Source organism: Pestalotiopsis fici (genome assembly GCF_000516985.1).
Source record: "Pestalotiopsis fici W106-1 unplaced genomic scaffold PFICI_Scf_1, whole genome shotgun sequence".
In the NCBI taxonomy this organism is placed as follows: domain Eukaryota; kingdom Fungi; phylum Ascomycota; class Sordariomycetes; order Amphisphaeriales; family Sporocadaceae; genus Pestalotiopsis; species Pestalotiopsis fici.
In genome coordinates, this window is record NW_006917091.1 from 2,745,699 (window position 1) to 2,764,988 (window position 19,290).

The window sequence follows — 19,290 nt, forward strand, 5'->3', positions numbered from 1 at the left end:
TTCACCTACCTAACCCTGCTGCTCTCTTGCCAACTTTTTTTTTCTTCTCTTCTTTTTCGTATGCCTGTTCTTTATCCCGCGTCTTCTGTGAATTGAACTTGTGGGCAGGAAGAAAGACAACTGTTTGTGTTTCCTGCCCTTGAACTCACACGCTGGACAAACGCAAAGGAGTGAATGGCCCCAGATTCTCAAAGGAAAAAGGTCCACGTATTATCATGTATGTTTTGGCAATTACCAACCTTCCCGATTGGTGTGTCCATCCGCCATTGGCCGAGCTTTCATTCTCACTCCGCAACAGCAAAACGCGTCTCTCCCTCTTCCATTCTTATACTCACCGCAACTGGAGCCAGCAACTTGCGGAGCTCAAAGTCAAGTTGCCACCCAGGGTAAACAAGCTGCGCTGGCTAGCTAGCATCAGCGCCAACTCACCCAACCTCGTGGATCTCAACCCGACCGTTGCGAGTGCTATCGTGAACGCCCAGCCTACCAAAGTAAGTTTTGCACAAATGTCCGAGGCCAGCTGCCCGCCTAGGTCATGCCATTATCAGTCTTTCGAGTGCCTACTCACCTGATCTTAGTCAACAAAATCAAAACAACCCTGGTCTAAACAACCTCGACCTCTATTTCGGCTCCTTCACGACCTATTTGCATAGTCAAAGAAGCTTGGACTTTCCCCATCAAGAACTGACCAAGTGCTCCATCCACTCACTCGCTCAGTGTACACGTGCCTTTTGCATGGGAGTCAGTAATCCATCTCAGCAGAGATGGCATGGAAGACAACGCCGAAAAGCGGGAAGACTACCATCTTCCCCGGCAAGTTTAAAACCTTTGTCAGAGATGTTGCGGGTCTGAAGCGCACGGCAAGTGGGCATCATCTCTCGCCCCGTCCCAGCACCGCAGAGTCCACCGCCACCGACTCGGAGCGGGCCTGGTCAATTGCTAGCGACTTTGACTGTCCGGAGGAGCAGCCCGAACACAAGGCGGGCATCTCTGTTCAATTGTCACTGGACTTTGACGAGCCACTCGAATTCTCCTGTAAAAGATGCTACAATAGCTCTCCAGACTTCAAGCCAAGTGAACGTCTATTGAGAGGCCTCTTGAGGAGAATAGATCATGGCGCCTTTGAACTCATCACGCGCAAAGACCCCGTTGCAACGGCGACGACCAAGGGTGATGGCAAGGAAAAGCCAAAGAGGTTTGAAATGACCTTTGAGATAAGCCAGAAGGGATCTGTCTGGGCGACGCGGAAATACTCCTCGTATCAGAAAGATGTCATGACGGCAAATTCTGTCAAGGAAGTTGTGCTCTCATCTCACCGCTTAATAGGTCTCTTTTTAAGGAGGCATGATCCTGAATTTGTCTGGAGGGATGGTCCGTTCCGTGACGAAATCCCGGAAGGCCCGGAAACGGCGCCCTATAGAGTGGGCGGCGTACAACCCATGAACTGCATCCCTCGATCTCGCTTCTTGGAAAAGACACAGACATTCGAAGCACTGCCCGGCTTCAAACTTGAGCTTTCGATAACGAGCAGGTGCCAACGCCGCAGACCACCGGAATGGAGCCAGACCCTCGAGGTAGAGAGTGAGCAGACGTCACCATTGAACCTGGCAATAGCCGAGGCTTTGTTTGCAAACGCATCGTATGCCGTGGAGGGGACACTTGGTCACAGACGGAGATCCGTGGAGGAGCGACATCGCCAGAGCTGTGGGTTCATTGCAGCACATTGTCCACACTACGAGGAAGATGCCACCAAGCTCAGCCTTCGTATCATCAACAATCTCGGGCCACAGTTTGACCATCTGGAGAAAGTCATGGCGAGCAAATTGGTTCTCATCACCGACGTCAATACCAAGAACGTGACTGAGCTCATGAGCAATCTTGAAAAAGCGTTGCAGGCCTCGCGAGACATCGCTGATCGCACGATTAGTGCAACAAACGATTTTGAGTTCCGTATCGTCGAGCTCAGTGGCCGAGGCTGGAACATTGACGAACCACTAGTCTTCACTTTGGGCCCAGCCGACTCGTACTCGCGGCGAAGTATCCAAGCCATTCTAGACAGGGTGCAGGCTGGCGTCGCAGATGTTCTTCGCGGAAATGCCGCCACTGTTCGCATGACGGCAGCCAAACGCGGCCATTACATCCTCGACAAGACTCTTATCGCTCCACGCGATGTGACCACTGACACCGGCGGCTGGAGTATACCTTCCAAGAACAAGACAAAAGTTGTGGACAAACTCCGGCGCCGCGTTCTCCAGGATATTGACATGATCTGCAAGGACACATGTTCACTCGATAACTTGGACGAGAGCGAACCGGCCGCAATCAAAGATCTTCCCAGTAAAGTAGACGTCTTTGGCCAGGCTGAGTTTGAAGCCATCAAAATACCTCTTCCTGGAACACCCTGCCCTGATCCCATGACAAGGGCTCGAAGCCCAGCCGATGGTTATGCCACGCCTCCTGGCTCAGCGGGCAGTCTCTTGCCTCAATCCCCCGGCACAGCACTGGCCAACATTTCTCCCGAGAGACCCAAGCCAAGGTCTTTTGCCTACTACAGGGATGGTGTCCGAGCCTTCCCTTTGATTTCCCCTACAAGTTCATATGGTTTCATCGATAAGCGAGCTCCAGCGTATTCGGTTCGCGAGGATAAACCGGTGGATGCCCTTGGATTGAACCAAAGTACAGAGGGTCAACATGGGACCCAGGAACATGACATCAACGGAAACAAGGACATCAAAGTCGCAGCTCCTCCGAATGGCGCTGCTATATCAGGCACCGACAGACCACAATCGGGTCAGGACTTGCAAACTCAAGTCCTGGTTCGGGATTTTGCAGAGTCTGATACCAGACGGATGTCTTCTACAGGCATGTCAGATCAGGCTAGGCACAGCGAAGCAGATGATCTCTCGATTGCACCGTCAACACCGAGTCTGGTCTCTGGAGGTCTTCATTCGGCTGCGAGCAGCTTGTCCATGTTCACACCCCAGTTTCATGCAGCCGGCTCAGGCTCGGAATTGGACATGATGCTATCTCCTGGTACTCCAGACAGTAATCGCGATCTTCACACCTTGAACGAGACGGTTGAAGCAGGATCTCATGCCAAACTCTCAAACCCCATCATTTCCTTGGAGTTGATCTCACCGTTGAGACGCTCCAGTTTGACGAAGCATAAGCATATGCCATCTCCTCTCCAGCAACAGAATCATTTGAGTGACGAGAGTGTATCTGAAGTCAGGGATACTTTAGAAGGCAATGCACATATCATCGACATGGAGACAAGCACGTCCAATGACGGACAAGCTCATCAGATGCCCGACAACCAGCAGCAAGAGAGTGAGGTCAGCAAACAAGACAATAAAACGGCATTATCTGCAGAGGGCACAGATGCGTCACCGGTCACTCCACAATTGCCTGAGAAACTCGCATCTTTTGCAGCAACAACTTCTAGCCAAAAGAATCGTTCTGAAAAGGCTTCTTCGCAATTGCCACCACCACCAGTCCGCCACGAGGACTACTCTGATAATGTCATCGAGGATAATGAAAGAAATCAATCATCTGAGACGCCACAGCAAGCAACAGCTGATGTAGAGATTACTCTGAACGATGACACCCAAACTCCAACCAAGACGGCTTATGCAGAGGTTCGTACACCATCTGAGGGATTCGCGCAAACACGTCAAGATTTTGATTTTTCTTCACCATGGTCTACTGCTTCCCCGTATAGCGAGACATCACAGCCTGCCTTTTATAATAATCTGGACAATGCTGTCGAGAGCGAGCCCGAGGATTCCAGGAGTAGGACTAACAACAAATCAGTGATACCACGATCACTTGCCACGAGTCTGGTACGTTCACCGCCACCCTCCCGGACCCGTCGCAGATCGTTTGGCAGCGCTGGGTTCCTGGGAATTCGTGTTGGTGAACCCAGGCTAATCGAGGTGGGGTTACGCAGGGCGTTGATGATACCAATGATCAAGGGGATACGAGGCTCGCCGATGACGGCGACGTCTTTGTGGAGTAATATGCATCAGCACGGCACGAGAGGGCAGTCGGCTTCTTCAGGCATGGAGATGGGCTTCGCCATCAGACCTGCGACGGCGCACGGAAAGGGTGCAGTCCTTTTCGAGCCCGATCCAGACCAGACAAATGTGAAGAGATCCGCTAGTTCCGGCATGCTTCAAGATTTGTTGCTTGTCGAGGCCAAGGACAATGATGCCAAGCAAGAGGAAGAGGACAGCGGCACTAGCCATGAAGGCGACAGGCGCAGGAGCGCAAGTCCAGTGTTCTTCATGCCAGCAGTCACATTTGCCTCGAGGCTGATCGGAGGCACCAAATGAGGACACACAATTCTAGCACTCAATCACAGTCATCACTAATATGGGGAATTTGTTTTTACGGCGTTTACATATACGAACGAGCTCGAGGATGACGGGCAGATGAAGCACATGAGCATATGACCAAGGTTGACTAGATGGAGAGGTCATAGACATTACCGCCATTACTAGAATGTACACTAGACACAAGAATGTGTCGTAATTGATGTATTTACTAAACGAGGATTTGGGACCAGTCGCCCACGAGATGGGAAGCGTGACCTGGAGCTGCCACTGTACTTTCTTTACAATGGTATTCATTGACGCTTTAGCCATGGTGTATTTTGTCAGCCAGGCGATGCTATTTCTGATTGGCCTGGTATCTGTAAAAGTGCTCTGTCGCTATGCAGGCGGGCTTTGCCACCAACTTGGCACAAAAGCCAGCTCGCTGACATGTCTGAGGAGCTCATACGCGGCTTGTGTGAGGCATTTTTCAAATTGATTATATAAAAGTCAGATCTACAGTTTCGGGATGTTGCTCCTACTTTTGATGACCCAGATTCAGATGGCAGTGGAGCTTTTGTTATGCTGGGAGGATTTTTCATGAGCAGTTGACGGCTTTTACGATGACAATGTTTGATTGCATTACTGCAAACTTGTTATTACTGACTCACCCAAAGAGCTAGAGGAAAGATTAGCGAATTAAACACGCCAATGCATTTTGCACCCGTCTGGCAAAGACAAAGTGGCGCGGATGAGACATATGTGAAGCCACAATTTGACAATGATGCCAAGGAATTTTGGACTAGCCCTCAAGTCTATCGAATATCTAACGGTTTGTCACGACATCATGGGAAGGAATTGTGATCCTACTAACGTCGATAGCTTTCCAGAACCTTGTTGGTTGTATTGATATAGTAGTTCTTGTGGACGCTGGCCTATTTTTCAAATCGAGTCTCGTCAAACTTGAGAATTTACTTGCCAGATCAAGTCTGGATTAAGCCAAGCTTGTGATCGCCGCCATGGTCATTGTTACACAGATGCACCTCAAACATGCCCAGCGAGGCCGCCTTGGTGGATTATGTTCTACGTGTGGGCATTTTTCTTACCTTTCTGCGTCTCACAACGCGGCTGGATCTCATGGCTGAGGGTATGTGCTCTATTGATTGTTGAAACAAAATTTGAAGAATCCCAGTGCCTGTATCGTGCCATAAAACGTCAAACTCTATGGCGTGAGGACGGGGATGAACGTGCCACAGACGCACACACACACACACGCGCATTCTCTCTTTCTTTCTCTGTCTCTTCATCATCTCTTCTCAGATGATGTCTTTGAAACGTCTTGCCAATCGGATGTGACGGCAGATTTCTTTACCAGCCCAGAGACACCACCCTGCCCGAAAAGCGTTTCAAGAATTCCAGAAGTTTGCAGGAGAAAAGAAAGAGACGTTTCGTGCTTGGACCCTACCAGTACCTAAGCGAGTTGCCAACCCCTCATTCAAAGTTCCCGACTGGCTAATAGCGTTGCAAGCGTACCTGGCGCTAGACTGTTTATACCAGATTTTGGTTCAGCGTTCCCACGTGTATGGATGCATCAATTGTCTCAGGTTTTGGGTCCCGTCCGCGCTTCCTGATTATTTTCCATTGGTGCATCGGGACCCAAAGAGACAAGTTCCGACAGCGGGTAAGCAGAAGAAAAAAGCAAAGAATGAGCATGAAGCTGGTGTTTTCTTCATTACGTATTCGATTCCGACGGCGGCGTGCGCCCATTTACACACTTACATGATCTACTAAAGACTAAAAAAAGAAGTGCACATGACGTTGGCAAGATGATGTCCTGTAAGCGCTTCAAATCCAGCAAGCAGACTAAAATAAAAGAAGCTCTTGAAAAGGACGCCACTCTTACGGAGAGGATAGCTTCCGGTCAAGATGCGCGCCTTTGATTAGCAGATAAGGGCGGCTGTGTCATTTCTCATATCTCGACAAGTCGTCCAATGGATCGTTCAATCAAGGGAAATTGGAGAGAGGTTTATTTTTGGTGTCCCAATTGGTGCTGGCTTGAGTTTACTGTTCCCAAGCAAAGCTCAGAGCTGGTAGCGATCCTAAAAGCCAGTAAGTTTGAGATTCTAGACTCCGCGGACAATGCCCGGCTGACCCCCTTGCTTGGACGTTTCGGTATTCATTCCAAGAACAGAGATTCAAGTCGATCAAATCCATCCCTTGCGTGTGGCATCACGACTACACAGTATGTATATGATGATTACAAAACCATCAAGTTAATACCGCACCGCACCGCACCGCAACAAGAAGAAGAAACAAAAGCACACAACATTAGTTGCTCTCCAATCTCATCTGTACCAGCTTTCCGCGCAGATCGTCCACGCAGGTCGCAACTATCAGGGCAACTTTGTGCTCCAAAGGACCCCGAATTCTCATAATGATCTCCGACGGGCCACAAAAAGTTTAGTCGGTTTTGAGTCTAGCGTTACCGCGCGCGCACATGTGGCCTAGATCTAAGGGAAATTCCTGGTCTCAAATTTGACCCCCATTGACCATTCATCATGCTTCTTCTCTACAGCGGGCGGGCGGGCGCCTTGTCGTCTCTGTACTATGTAGCACTGGGTTAGAGAGGCTGAGAACCTGGGAGATTCCCCCATTCGATGCGACGACGCTCCAAAGGTAATTCTTATTTCCAGTTCATAACCTAGATTGATTAGAACAGGGGTCTAATCACCTGCTGCGCCTCTTCGATTGGATTGGATCTTGATGCGTCTCTCTCTTGCCAGTGCTACTCTGTACGTACTGTGCCGTGCTGGACCTCATGGCTTTGACGTTGTCCAATCATTGTTTTTTTTTTTTTTTTTTGTTTTTTTGTTTTTTTACAAGGTAGTAGATTTAGGATTGCGCGAGCCCGTCCTGCAAGCCTTGGGGCAAGTAAGAATGGAGGGACCCTTTGATACACAGTAGCCAGCCTATGACGCTGGACATTGGAAGGCATTCCTAGAGGATTGCAAGGCGTGAAGGAGAGCTTACACACATCCTTTCACCAGATTATGCCGTCATCAGACGGTCAGATCAATCAGATCCTCTGCAGTGGCCAGATGGCTAACCATTCACTTTCTTCCCCAGCGCAAAGACTTGACGGGCCAGATCTTAGTGCACACCATAGACTACACTACCTTCCAGCTATCTCACATGTGCCGAATCCTGCATCACATCACAACCTGGAGAAACAGATCATAATCAATCCAACTTCAGACCAAAATCCTCTCCATCAGACGATATGGTGATCTTTGCCCAAAGCTGTCAAGAGTGCAGACGCCCATGGAGCAGAACAACCCCCCCTGTGCTCGAGCCCCGCCAGTCCATGCTTCCCCCCGTGTGCCTTGCAGCAGAGGCCAGCCTTGGGCCCGCGAGCTATGCACGATCCCGGGCGGCGGTTGTTCACTCGTTCCCCCCTGTATGGGTTGCGCCAAAATCTCAGGGGGGTTCATCGGACGAACAGGGCGTCCCAATGCAGGGAGTGCACCGATAAGTGAAATTGCGGCTTTCCTAACGAAGCCTGCGCCGTTGCAGCGCTACGACCAAACGAACCACTCAAGAGCCTCGTTCATCAACGCCCACCTTGAAATGATTTTTTTTTGTCTTTCCTTTTTGCCTGTCATGCAGGGGGGGAACGGAACAAGCAGCCGCCAAAGAGCAGCATTTGCACCTGCAGCGTTTTCTGTCGCCGTTCATAGCGCTAGAGATGCCAATTAACCCATTCCTGGGCGGTTCCTGATAGGTTGGGAGTCTTTCAGAGACGCCTCGCGCGAACTGGCAAATATGCTTGCATCTCATCTCATCTTTGTCACATCAATGGACAATCACCAACCAGGTCTCCCCACCTGAGCCGCGCTGCGGAGTCCCCAGTGGGAGCCGCTCCTACCTTGACCCCCCTCCAGCTGTCCAGTGGCTTCCCCAATTGAGCACCCAGGCGAGTCCTGGAGGAGCAAAAGACCAGCGCCCAGAGGCACATAGTCCAGGGGTCTATCAGTGGGCTGCCCAAATGGCGGACTGGATTTGCTGGCAACTCGGGCCCATTTCAATGCTTTGTTGTCCAATCGTAGCCCCGGCCTCGCCCCCCTAAGGCCCCCCCGGCTAAGGGGCCAAATGCCCGGCAGATTGAACCAGTCCTGCATTGAGATAGATTCTCCCGACTGGTCTGGTCTCTCTCTCACTCTCTGCGTGTGCTCTGTCCTCGCTGCGGCGGTTGCGCTCGCTGCTCATCCCGTCGTCTTTTCGCTATCTACTTTCCAAGACACGCTCATTCCTTTCCCCTTTCCTCCAAGTAGAGTCTGGAGAAAGAGCCAATGTATCTTTGCCCTTAGCGAAGGCAATTGATCATCTGCCCTCCACATTCCCTTTTCGTTCGACTATTGCTTGGTCCGCTAGTAGACAAGGGCTAGGAGTAGGTAATCAATCCAGTCATCTGTCTGGACGGTCTGATCAGTCGACATGGAGTACCAATATCAAGAGCAGCAGCGGCAGCGGCAGCAGCAGCACCATGAGCTCGACGAGGACGGGTTCGACGACTACTACCACCACCCCTCCTCTCCTCCCTCTGTCACATCTGTATCTGAGACTCCCAATGCTTCATCTGATGTTTCCTCCCCTCAACTTCTCCCTTCTCAACTACCAGATACCTCCGTGCCTGCTGCCGCCCAGCTGCCGTCATCGCCGTCGTCGTCGTCCAGGAACCCGAGGAAGCTCACCATCAACAGCGACATCGCGCGCCCGCCGTCTGCTGGCCATCTGATTCGACGCAAGCCGCTGTCCATCTCGGCCTCACCCATCGCTACCCGGTTCTCGTCTGGGGCCTACCTCTCCATTGTCCGGGACAAGGCGCGCTTAGAGCAGCGTACCTCGCGCTCCTTCTCTCTGGACAGCCCTACCGTCTATGGGTTTGAACAGGCGTCAATAATAGAAACCGTTGCTGGCCTATCATTCCCAAGAGCCAAGGTGGCGTCCATACCAAAGCCAAAGGACGACGTAAGGTAAGTCAATGTCTCATTGCTTTGCAATTCCATTGCCCCAGTGTTTCCAAACAAATGCCAACTTAATTTGCCCCAGGAACTCTCACAAAATTGAGAGTCCAGTCCGTTCTTCATCCCCGTCTCGGTCAATGTCGCCCGAGCCGTCTGTCATAGCGGGGGAGGAGGTCAAACATCCCAGCTTGGCAGACCACCCCAACCCTGCAGCTCCTCAAACAGATCTCACAGCTGGGCTGTTGCAGCCCAGCGGTCAGTCCTCGCGTGACGGATCTGTGGCCGAACCCAATACGGATGAAGAAGATCCTCTGAGTGTGCTCGACGGATATAATACCGACTCCTCCTATAACACTAGTTCCAATAACTCTAATATGTCAATGCCTCACTCACGGAAAACACCACCACAACTCGCCCTTGCACAGGTCGACACTGATACCAGGTCTACCTCGATATCAAGTCCAAACGACCTCAAGACCCCAGATACCAACAAGCCTTTGCCCAAATCGCCAGGTTCGGCATCCAAGCTTGGTTCCTTCTTTGGCTGGGGAGGTCAATCGCCGACGACGCCAGAGTCCTCTGACAAGGAAAGCTTCTCGCCTATTCCACCATCCACTGGGTTCTCAAGGTCAAACACGCTGCCAAATGCATCTCCGGCCACGCTCAGACAGACGACACTCCTTGAAGCCCCCCTAGTGTCCTACAACGGCTCTGCAAATCCCCGAGACTACGTTGACTCGTACTTGGCGACACCCCCACCAATATCAGCAGCAACAACTGCCGAGATCGAAGAGATGGAGGACGAGCTCAAGGCCATCTCGACCGAGTTGGCCGCGTCCATCCGGCGCGAGATGGACTTGGAAGACCTCGTCGACAGACTTCAGGCAGAGAGGGACAACCCAACTGCCACGGCGAACAAGCGAACTAGTGACTACTTCTCCGATTCCGGATACAGTTCGGCCAAATTCAGCGAGTATGAACAGTCGAGAGATGAAATTGAAAAGATTCAGAGGAGATCAGAGCAGGAGAAGGCTCAAATTCGGTTGGAGCTGACCCAAAAGGTGCAAGATGAGAGACTCAAGAGGGCGGAACTAGACGGTCAGATTAAGGAGCTTTCTGAACGAGCCTCTCAAGTCGACCTAGCTCAGATAAACAGTATGGACGCCAGTGGCCGGATCCAGGAGCTGGAAAACACATGCGAGTCCCTGCGTAGGAAGCTGGCCGATGAGAGACAGATCAAGGATAACTTTGAGGATCTACTTTCCGCATTGAAGGGCGAACTGGAAAATGCTGCCAACGAGCGTGACAACTTGCGCGACGAGATCGTGCCGCAGCTGCGAGCTCGTGTGGACGGCCTCGAGAATCAGGCTTCTGAACTGGAGAAGATGAACTATGAGGCGACCAAGATGCAGCAGGAACTTCAAGCACTAAAGTCGGAAAATACATCCTTGAAAGAAGCCGGTTCCAAAGCGGCTGCCTCGATGGGCAGCATCACAGAGGAAGACAGCTTTTCAGCTGTGCCTTCCAGGCTTACTCGATCAAACTCCATTACCGGCCCACCGCCCACGCGCAAATTCTCGAAATCACCTGGTGGCCTTGGACTTTCGAGATCCAAGTCGGTCCGGACAACAGAGTCTCGCGACACTACACCCAATCGACTTTCCATCACAGGTCCCCCAAGCGCGAATGCTCCAAGTCCGCTTAACCTGACGGACAGACTCAAGGACGTCGAGGATCAGCGTGATGCACTTCACCGTGCCTTGAAAGCCCTTCTCGAGCGCCAGGAGCACCAGAACCGTGAGAACGAAAAGAAGATCAAAGCTCTGGAGATGGAGCGAGACCGTCTTTTGAACAGTTCACCGAAAAAAGCGGGTTTCGCCAAGGAGGTTTCAAACCTCCGTGATGAGATCAACGTGCTGCGCCGCAGGTCTGAGGAAGCGCTTGAGCAGAAGTGGCAAGTTGAAAAGGGTCTTGCTGGTCTCAAGATGGACCTTGACCGTGCCGAGATGGAGATTGCGTCTCTTCGCAGCCTGCTCCAAGAGAAGGATATCCTCATCCCCGAGGCCTACTTGCGGCACAGTGGTAGCAGCGATGGCTCGATCCGCCCGCCTGTAACGTCCGAGTCCCTCGTGACCGCTTATGCGGAACTCCAAGATGCGTACGCTCAAGCCCTGGGACGCGTCAAGGAGCTGTCCACCCCACAAGACGAGAAGACGGAACTCGCCATTGAAAGGCTTGAACAAAGCCTCTCTTCGACCATCTCGGATCGGGATCTCGCTATGCAGGAGGCGGCATCATTCAAGGCGCAGCTCGATATGCTCAAGGCAGGCGAGAGTGCCTACCTGGAGAGTGAAAAGGCTCTCGGCGATGAGCTTTCCGAGTCAGCTCGACGCGTTGAAGAGCTTTCCACCCAAGTCCGTCAGCAATTGGCTACCAACCAGAACCTGCGCCAGCGCTTGTCCGACACGGTTGCTCGCGGAGATGCTGCGCAAAGGGCAAATGCCGAGCGTATTGCCGCTCTACAAGACCGTCTGCACATGCTGGAAGAGCAGGTTGTAGCTGCTCAGACGGCTTCGGAAGAGCGCGTTGCTCGCCATGAGGATGAGATTGCCGCCATCAAGGAGAACCAGACTGGCTATCTTGCTAGACTCAGCAGCAACCCCCGTTCTCCACGCCAGTTCCTACCAAAATCTCCAATGTCGCCTCTATTTGCTCGGGCTTCCGCAAAGTCGTTCCGACTCAGCACGACACGATCTGGCCCAGCCATGAGTGTATCCGAAGAGACCCAAGTTGCTTCTCTCAAGGAGAAAGTCACTGAGCTTGAGAAGGCCCTGACGCAAGCTGACTCGGAGATGGAGGAGGTCGTCGGTCGCATGAACGCAGCCCAGATCGAGGTCCTCCAGCTGCAAGAAGAGCGTGAGGCTGCCATGAGCCAGACAAGAAAGCTGGAGAGAGAACTTCAAGCCGAGAAGGTCAAGGCCTTTGAGGAGCGTTTCAAGAGCCTCCAGTCCTAGATCATTGCATTTGGCACGACCCGACCCGTTCAATTTTCTTTTTAAAACGCATTTAAAGGTTTGGGTACAAACGGGACATATGCTAGTGCAGCAGTCCCCCACTGGATAAAAAAGGTGCAACGGCGTTTGACATTGACATTACCCTGCTTTATACGCATTCTATAACTTTTTTCTTTTCACATTAGCTGGCGGCGATGCCCCCCTGTCCTGTTCTGTTGTATACTATCTCAAATGGCCGGCAAAAATTGGTGCGCCCAGCTTGTATTGCTAATGTCTGTTGCCTAGTTCTACTTTGTAACTATTATATTATATAAAGGAAGACGGGAAGGAAGCGGTTCCAAAAGAACTCGAAATTTAGTCACCAAGACTTTTGCATAAATGAAATAAGTTTACCTATAAACCTGCGACTCGGTGAATATTTTTTTCTTTTTGAAATGTAATATATGTGATTAATTATTCGACTATTTATGCGAGGCTATGCGGCCATAATATATTGCCTATGCAAAAAGCAGCAAATATAATAATTCACAACGTATTTTCACCATCGCTTGAAGTAATTGAGCAATAGAGTAGGCAGAAAGGCGAAGGGGGAAAAAAAAAAGCCTCAACAAGCATGTAGTTTGAAGCAGAGGTCAGTCAAAGACTGAATGAAATTGCAAAAGAATTGTGCTCTCGATCGGGGAATTGAACCCCGGTCTCCAGCGTACTGAATTGTTGATTCAATGACAAGCTGGCATACTGACCACTATACTAATCGAGATTAAGCTTTGTGCTAATTGGTTGTTGGGTGAGTCCTTAGACACTATTATATTGACTAAGCGCTAGTCTTTATTCAATCTACGTTCACCAGGAATGTTTCCTCGAGGCGAGACGTCTTGAATTAATCTATTAATTTCTACCTATCGATCCTGTTGAGTCGCAATATAATCCTTCAATCCTTCTTTGTGTTTCATGCGAGGCTCTTATTGTCAGGTTTACCAAAGGGCCATAAGGCAGACGCACAATTGACCAATTTCACAGATGGCGGCAGCGGCTCGCGGTTCGGAGAACTCTTTGTGTTTCCCTCCTTCGGGAAGAGCTTCCAACGGGCCGGCGTTGGTAAAAGGATGTCGGGCATGTTTGGATCTCTACTGATATCTGTATCGTCATGGTGCCATTTGACATACTATCTATACATCGTACGACGGGTTGTATTGATTTTTAGATAGAAGAAAGAGACGTGGTGGGTCCCAATCCTCTTTGGCGACATTGTAAGAGCCCAAGACGCAGGCGCCGGAGGCTGATTGTAGACGGTTTGAGTTACTCAAACAAGTAGTCTATTTTCTCAATGGCATGGAGTTTGATCCGTTTGAATGACTTTCTAGGAAGCATTAAACCAATCATGATGTTGGAGCTGGCACATTGCAATACGTCACACCAGTATGCCACGGCTAATAATTGTATGCAACTAAGAGACGGCCTTGACATTCTCTCCGGGGGCCTCCCCGCCTTTCACATTGTGTACGCCCCCACTCCAATGCATGCCAATGCTCATCAAGGAAAGAAACCGTCGGCGGCCGGGCGTGGAGAACTCTACCTTGGTGGAATTGGAGAAGTATAGCCCTACCCATACCCTCCAACTACGTACTATTGCAGATCAGACCAATTCATTCAGATATGCCGAGGGAAGTTTCCATGGGCGCGGGCGTGGGCGGTCAAGCCAGCCAACGCCAATCCGCCCAAGGAACCCAGGATGGTGGCTTCCCGATGCACCTTTTGCTGATAGTAGTAGTAGCCTGTTATGTGCCAGGCTTTTTCTCTTGAACTTGATCATGGTCCTTACCTAGAACGGGGCAGATGTCCAGAAAAGGGTCGGGAAACATGCCCGATGATCACTTGCGCCCTATGAAAGCTCGTTTTCTTCCCCTCACGTACCTCTCTGACCTTTTTGGGGGCGTGCCTATTGCCCTGTCAGTCCTGTCCCTATCGGCTTCATGTTGCCTAGACTTGTTTGGCGCCCTTACGAGCTGAGCAGCCCCCCGGCACTTTACTTGCTCACGTATCCTATTTCCATGGCATGAGATGTCCGGGTGTGGGAAAGATAGGAGGGGAGTTTTCCGCGAGCAATGGCTTATCTAGTTGAGCAATGATTGGCGATTGCAAGTAAAGGGACATATAAACCAGAGGGAGCCCCCAAACATTTCCCTTGTGGGTGGAAATATACCTGGTCACCATTATATCTGGTTTCCAATACACAACTGCAAGTTTGGGGTAATAAGCCTTGGAAGAACATGGCTTCAACAAAGAATGGAGACTATCGTCTAGGTGTAGACGTGGGTGTACGTATTGTCGACTAAGAACCATGTGTCAATGCATAGCAGAATATAATGTTTGACATGATATCATATAGGGCACATTTACCGACGTCTGCGTCATTACACCCAACGGCGAGACCGTCAGAGCAAAAACACCGTCGACGCCACAGGATCAGAGCGTGGGCGTCAAAGACGGCATCACCAAGGTGCGGAAACTCCTCAAGTCAAAGTACGACTGGGAGGGGGAGTTTTCTTTTATCCACCATGGCAGCACAGTTGGTGAGCATTGGTCTTTTACACTCTACCGGGACTGCATGGCTAATCTCCCCTTTTCAAGCCACCAATGCAATTCTCGAGTCCAAAGGTGTCAAGGCAGGCTTGATAGTCACGGCCGGCTTCAAAGAAGTCCTGACCAACCGGCGGTGCCAGATCCCGGGAGGTCTTGGGGGATGGATTAGCTTCGTGCCCCCGGAGCCCGTGGTGCCCCTAGAGCGGACGGTACAGTGCACTGGACGCATCGACCCGAGCGGTCAGGTCGTTATTCCTTTTGACGAGGCGGCCTTGCGCCGGGACCTAGCCGATCTAAAGCGGCAAGAGCCCGAGGCCATCACCGTGAGTCTACTCAACTCGTACGTGAACAATGAGCACGAGAGGGCCGTGGAGCGCATCGTCCGCGACGAGTTTGGCCCCCACGTCGAAATCATTTGCTCTGCCGACGTGCTCCCCGAGGCGGGCGAGTACGAGCGCACCGTCACGGCCGCCGCCAATGCCGTGGTCAAGCCTCTGGTCAAGCGCTACATGGAGGGTCTGGAAAAGCTCCTCTCGCCCGACAGCAGGACGATTCGCATCCTCAAGAGCGACGGCGCCTTGACCAGTCTCGACCTCGCGGGTGAGCTGCCCGTCAACTTGCTCATGTCTGGCCCGGCCGGCGGCGTGCAGGGCGTCGTGGACGTCATTTCCAAACAGACGCCCTACAAGAATCTCGTCACTCTAGACATGGGCGGTACATCGACAGATGTGGCGCTCATTGTCGACGGCAAGGCGGCCTTGAGACGCGAGACCGTGGTGGACAAGTTGACGGTCAGGGCGCCTTCGGTCGACGTCCGGACCGTGGGCGCCGGCGGCGGCTCGATTGCCCAGTACGTCGACTTGACGGCCAGTATGCGTGTAGGGCCCGAGTCGGCCGGTGCGTCGCCCGGTCCGGCCTGTTACCAGAAAGGCGGCAAGCAGCCCACCGTCACAGACGCCAACTTGGTGCTTGGCTATCTTCCCGAAGCCCTGCTGGGAGGCGACTTTCACCTGGACGTCGCTGCCGCGGCGGAAGCAGTCAAGAGTGTCGCCGACCAGATGAACATCAGCGCTGAGGAGACCGCCGAGGGCATCGTCAACCTCGTAAACGAGACCATGTATGGTGCTCTGAGACAAGTATCAGTCGAACAGGGCTTTGATCCGCGAGACTTTGCCCTCGTGGCTTTCGGAGGTGCCGGCCCGCTCCATGCAAATGCCGTGGGCAAGCTGCTGGGTGCATGGCCGGTCATTGTACCCCAGGCTCCAGGTGTGCTCTGCGCTCAAGGCGATGCCACGACAAAGCTGAGCCACTCGCAGTCTGTGTCGTTTATCAAGAGTCTGTCGCAGTGTACCCATCAAGACTTGAAAGAAGTCTTGGAGAATCTCGGCAGGCAGTGCACGGAAAAGATGAACACGGCACTTGAGGGTGGTTCATTGTCGGAAAAGAAGTTATCCGTTGCCTACGAAGCCGACTTGCGATACAAGGGACAGGCGCTGGATATCACCATCTCGTTCACTCCGGAGGAGTTCAGCAAGGGCAAGGACGAGCTCGCGGAGCTGTTGCGGAAACGATTCAACACGACACACGAACTTCAGTTCGGCTTTTCTCTCGACGAGCTCGAATTTGAGCTAGTCCGGCTGGGTGCCACCGTCACGGACGCATCATCGCCAATAGTCTTTGCCGAGATCAAGTCCGAGTCGGACGGAAAGCTAGTTGCGCCGCCCGAGTCTGCTGTAGTCAACAAGAAGATGATCACGGTCGAAGGAAAACAGATTGAAGCCAAGTACTACAACCGTGCCGCCCTGAACAAGGCCGGATATCGTGTCGACGGGCCAGCCGTTATTTCCGAAATGGATTCAAACACTCTGATCCTGCCTGGCTTTTACGGAGAGATTGACCAGATAGGAAACATTCTCATCCACCCAGCCGACGACTCGGTCGTGGCCAAGACCAAGACTTTTACCCCCGAAGAAGCCAAGGCTGAGGTGACAAACTCGCCACTGATCCCGACACTGATCGGATCGGCACTCCAGGCAATCCGAATCGAGATGGACACACTAGTCCTACGGTGTTCCATGTCTCCTGGTATCCGTGAACAGCAAGATGAGTTCAACGTGGTGACGAATGGCAAGGGCCAGATGCTCGTCGGCCAGTTTGGCAGCTTCATTGGAGAGTTCTTGGAGGGCTGGAACAAGACGGGCGGCACCATCGAAGAGGGCGACATATTCATGACCAACGACCCATACTCGACAAACGGTGCCATTAGCCATTTGAACGATGTCATTATTCTGTTGCCCATTTTCTACAAGCACCAGCTCGTAGGCTGGTCCGCCAACTTTGGCCATTTATCCGACGTCGGCGGAAAGGTGCCAGGAAGCATGTCCATCTCGTCGAGTGGACTGTACGAAGACGGCGTACAGATCCCGCCCGTCAAGTTGTACAAGGCCGGAAAGTACAATGTAGAGATTATGAATCTGCTGTGTCGCAACTCTCGAATGCCAGAGTGGTACCGATCCGATATCCAGGCCCTGATATCCTCCTGCCAGACCGCCGGAGCTCGTGTCTGCGAAACGATTGACCGGTTCGGCCTCGAGCTGTACGAAGCTGCCTGCGACGAACTGTTGCGGCGCAACCAGCTCGCCGTCTCCAAGCTGATTGAAACGCAATTTGGCGATGAGGAGGCCGTCTTTACCGATTTTGTCGACGATGACGGTGCTGGCATCGGCCCATACGCCGTCAAGTGTAAAATGACAAAGGTTGACGGCAACAAGCTCCGTTTCGACTTTGATGGCACTTCGGCCCAGAGTAACACGGCGCTCAACTTTTATCTGTCGCCGACCATGTTCAAGATGTTTGTGGGGTATTACCTGCTGGCCGTCTTTGATCCTCACTGTGTCGTCAACGAGGGCCTGTACGATTTTATCGAGGTCGCCATACCCGAGGGCAGCATCCTCAAGCCCATCCGCCCGGCCGCCCTGAGTTGTAGAACACATCTGCTTGGTCGGGTCATGGACATAATCCAGGCGCTCATGGGTCAGCACAACAAGGCGTACCGCGCCGCGGCCGGCTTCAGCGATAGCCCGCACTTTTTCTACTCGGGGTGGAAGCCAGACGGCACCTGGTTCCAGCTCTATCAGATTGCCTTTGGTGGCGTCCCTGCCCGGCCCGTCGGAGACGGCCCAGACATGCATTGTCTGTTCCCGGCCATCAAGTCGGTGCCCACCGAGTCCATCGAGCTCGCCTTCCCCTTGCTCATTGAGGCCAACGAGTCCCTGGCCGACACGGGCGGCGCCGGCTTTTACCGCGGCGGCAATGCGCACCGCACCCGCTACCGCTTCCTCAACCGCGGCGAGTTCTCCCTCCACGACGACCGCTGGTTCACCCACCCGTGGGGCATCGACGGCGGCCAGCCCGGAAAGCGAAGCCGCAAGGTCTTGTACCGATACTCGCAGGGCAAAGACCCGAGACCAGAATATCTGCCCAGCAAGTGTGATCACGTCAAGGTCCTGCCGGGCGACGTTCTCGAGCACATTACCTGGGGCGGCGGCGGTCTAGGCGACGCCCTCACCCGGCCCGCCGAGACCGTGGCCCTCGAGGTCCACCAGAAGCTCGTGACGGTCGCCGGCGCGCGCGACAATTACGGCGTCGTCGTCGACCCGACCACCTTTGCCGTCGACGCGTCCGGGACCGAGGCCCTGCGCGTTCGCCTGCGCGCCGACAAGAAGGAGTATCCCAGCATCTACAACCGCGGCGGCTCGCTCGAGGAGCTCCGCGCCCGCTGCCTCGACGACACGGGACTGCCGGCTCCCGAGCCGCAATGGAACGAGGACCCGTACGGTGCTCATGTTACCCTGCCATATGTACAGGACTGGTACAAGACGAGGAGAGCCGAGGGCAATTGGACCTTGGAGTAGAAATCAAGGTAGATTTGCAAAGTCTCCAGAAGATCCCTAATGATGTAAATAAAAAGGCAATAAAAACATGTTTGCAATTTATATAATTTACAAACCGCCGGAGAAAGGAGAATTCAAGGGAATAGAAGGTAGATAAGTATTCCGAAAAGACTGGCATTATATTAATTTCTCTAGGATTCTACCTTTTTTCTTCTTCTTCTAACCTTTGCAAAAAAGAAATAATACCTTAAAAAAATACTTATTATCCTAGCCTGTCAAGGCAGCGTATATAATAATGTATATCGATGTATGCGTTCAAGGTCCTTTCTTTGCCTGCTTAGAGGCCATAAAAAATTTGACCCATGCACCAACCGAAGAAAGTCAGATACCTGGGGCGTCCACCGGAGGTATTGAACCCCACGCGGGGGTCGAACCCGCAACCTTTAGATCCCTCAGCAGCGTC

General features: G+C 52.4%; 3 protein-coding genes across 3 annotated transcripts; all 3 read left to right on the forward strand.

The window, feature by feature from the left end:
• Positions 1 to 764: 764 nt before the first annotated feature.
• PFICI_00838 (uncharacterized protein) lies at positions 765 to 4,334 on the forward strand (the record flags this gene model as incomplete). The annotated part of the gene is made up of 1 exon (XM_007829419.1): positions 765 to 4,334. One exon carries the CDS (start codon positions 765 to 767, stop codon positions 4,332 to 4,334), a length of 3,570 nt encoding a protein of 1,189 aa, XP_007827610.1.
• A 4,473-nt stretch (positions 4,335 to 8,807) lies between these two features.
• On the forward strand, positions 8,808 to 12,351 carry PFICI_00839 (uncharacterized protein; the record flags this gene model as incomplete). The annotated part of the gene is made up of 2 exons (XM_007829420.1): positions 8,808 to 9,346; positions 9,423 to 12,351. 2 exons carry the CDS (start codon positions 8,808 to 8,810, stop codon positions 12,349 to 12,351), a joined length of 3,468 nt encoding a protein of 1,155 aa, XP_007827611.1.
• A 2,270-nt stretch (positions 12,352 to 14,621) lies between these two features.
• Positions 14,622 to 18,848, forward strand: PFICI_00840 (uncharacterized protein; the record flags this gene model as incomplete). Its single annotated transcript, XM_007829421.1, has 3 exons — positions 14,622 to 14,669; positions 14,741 to 14,924; positions 14,983 to 18,848. The coding sequence occupies 3 exons, from the start codon at positions 14,622 to 14,624 to the stop codon at positions 18,846 to 18,848; spliced, it is 4,098 nt and encodes a 1,365-aa protein (XP_007827612.1).
• Between the last annotated feature and the right edge of the window lie 442 nt (positions 18,849 to 19,290).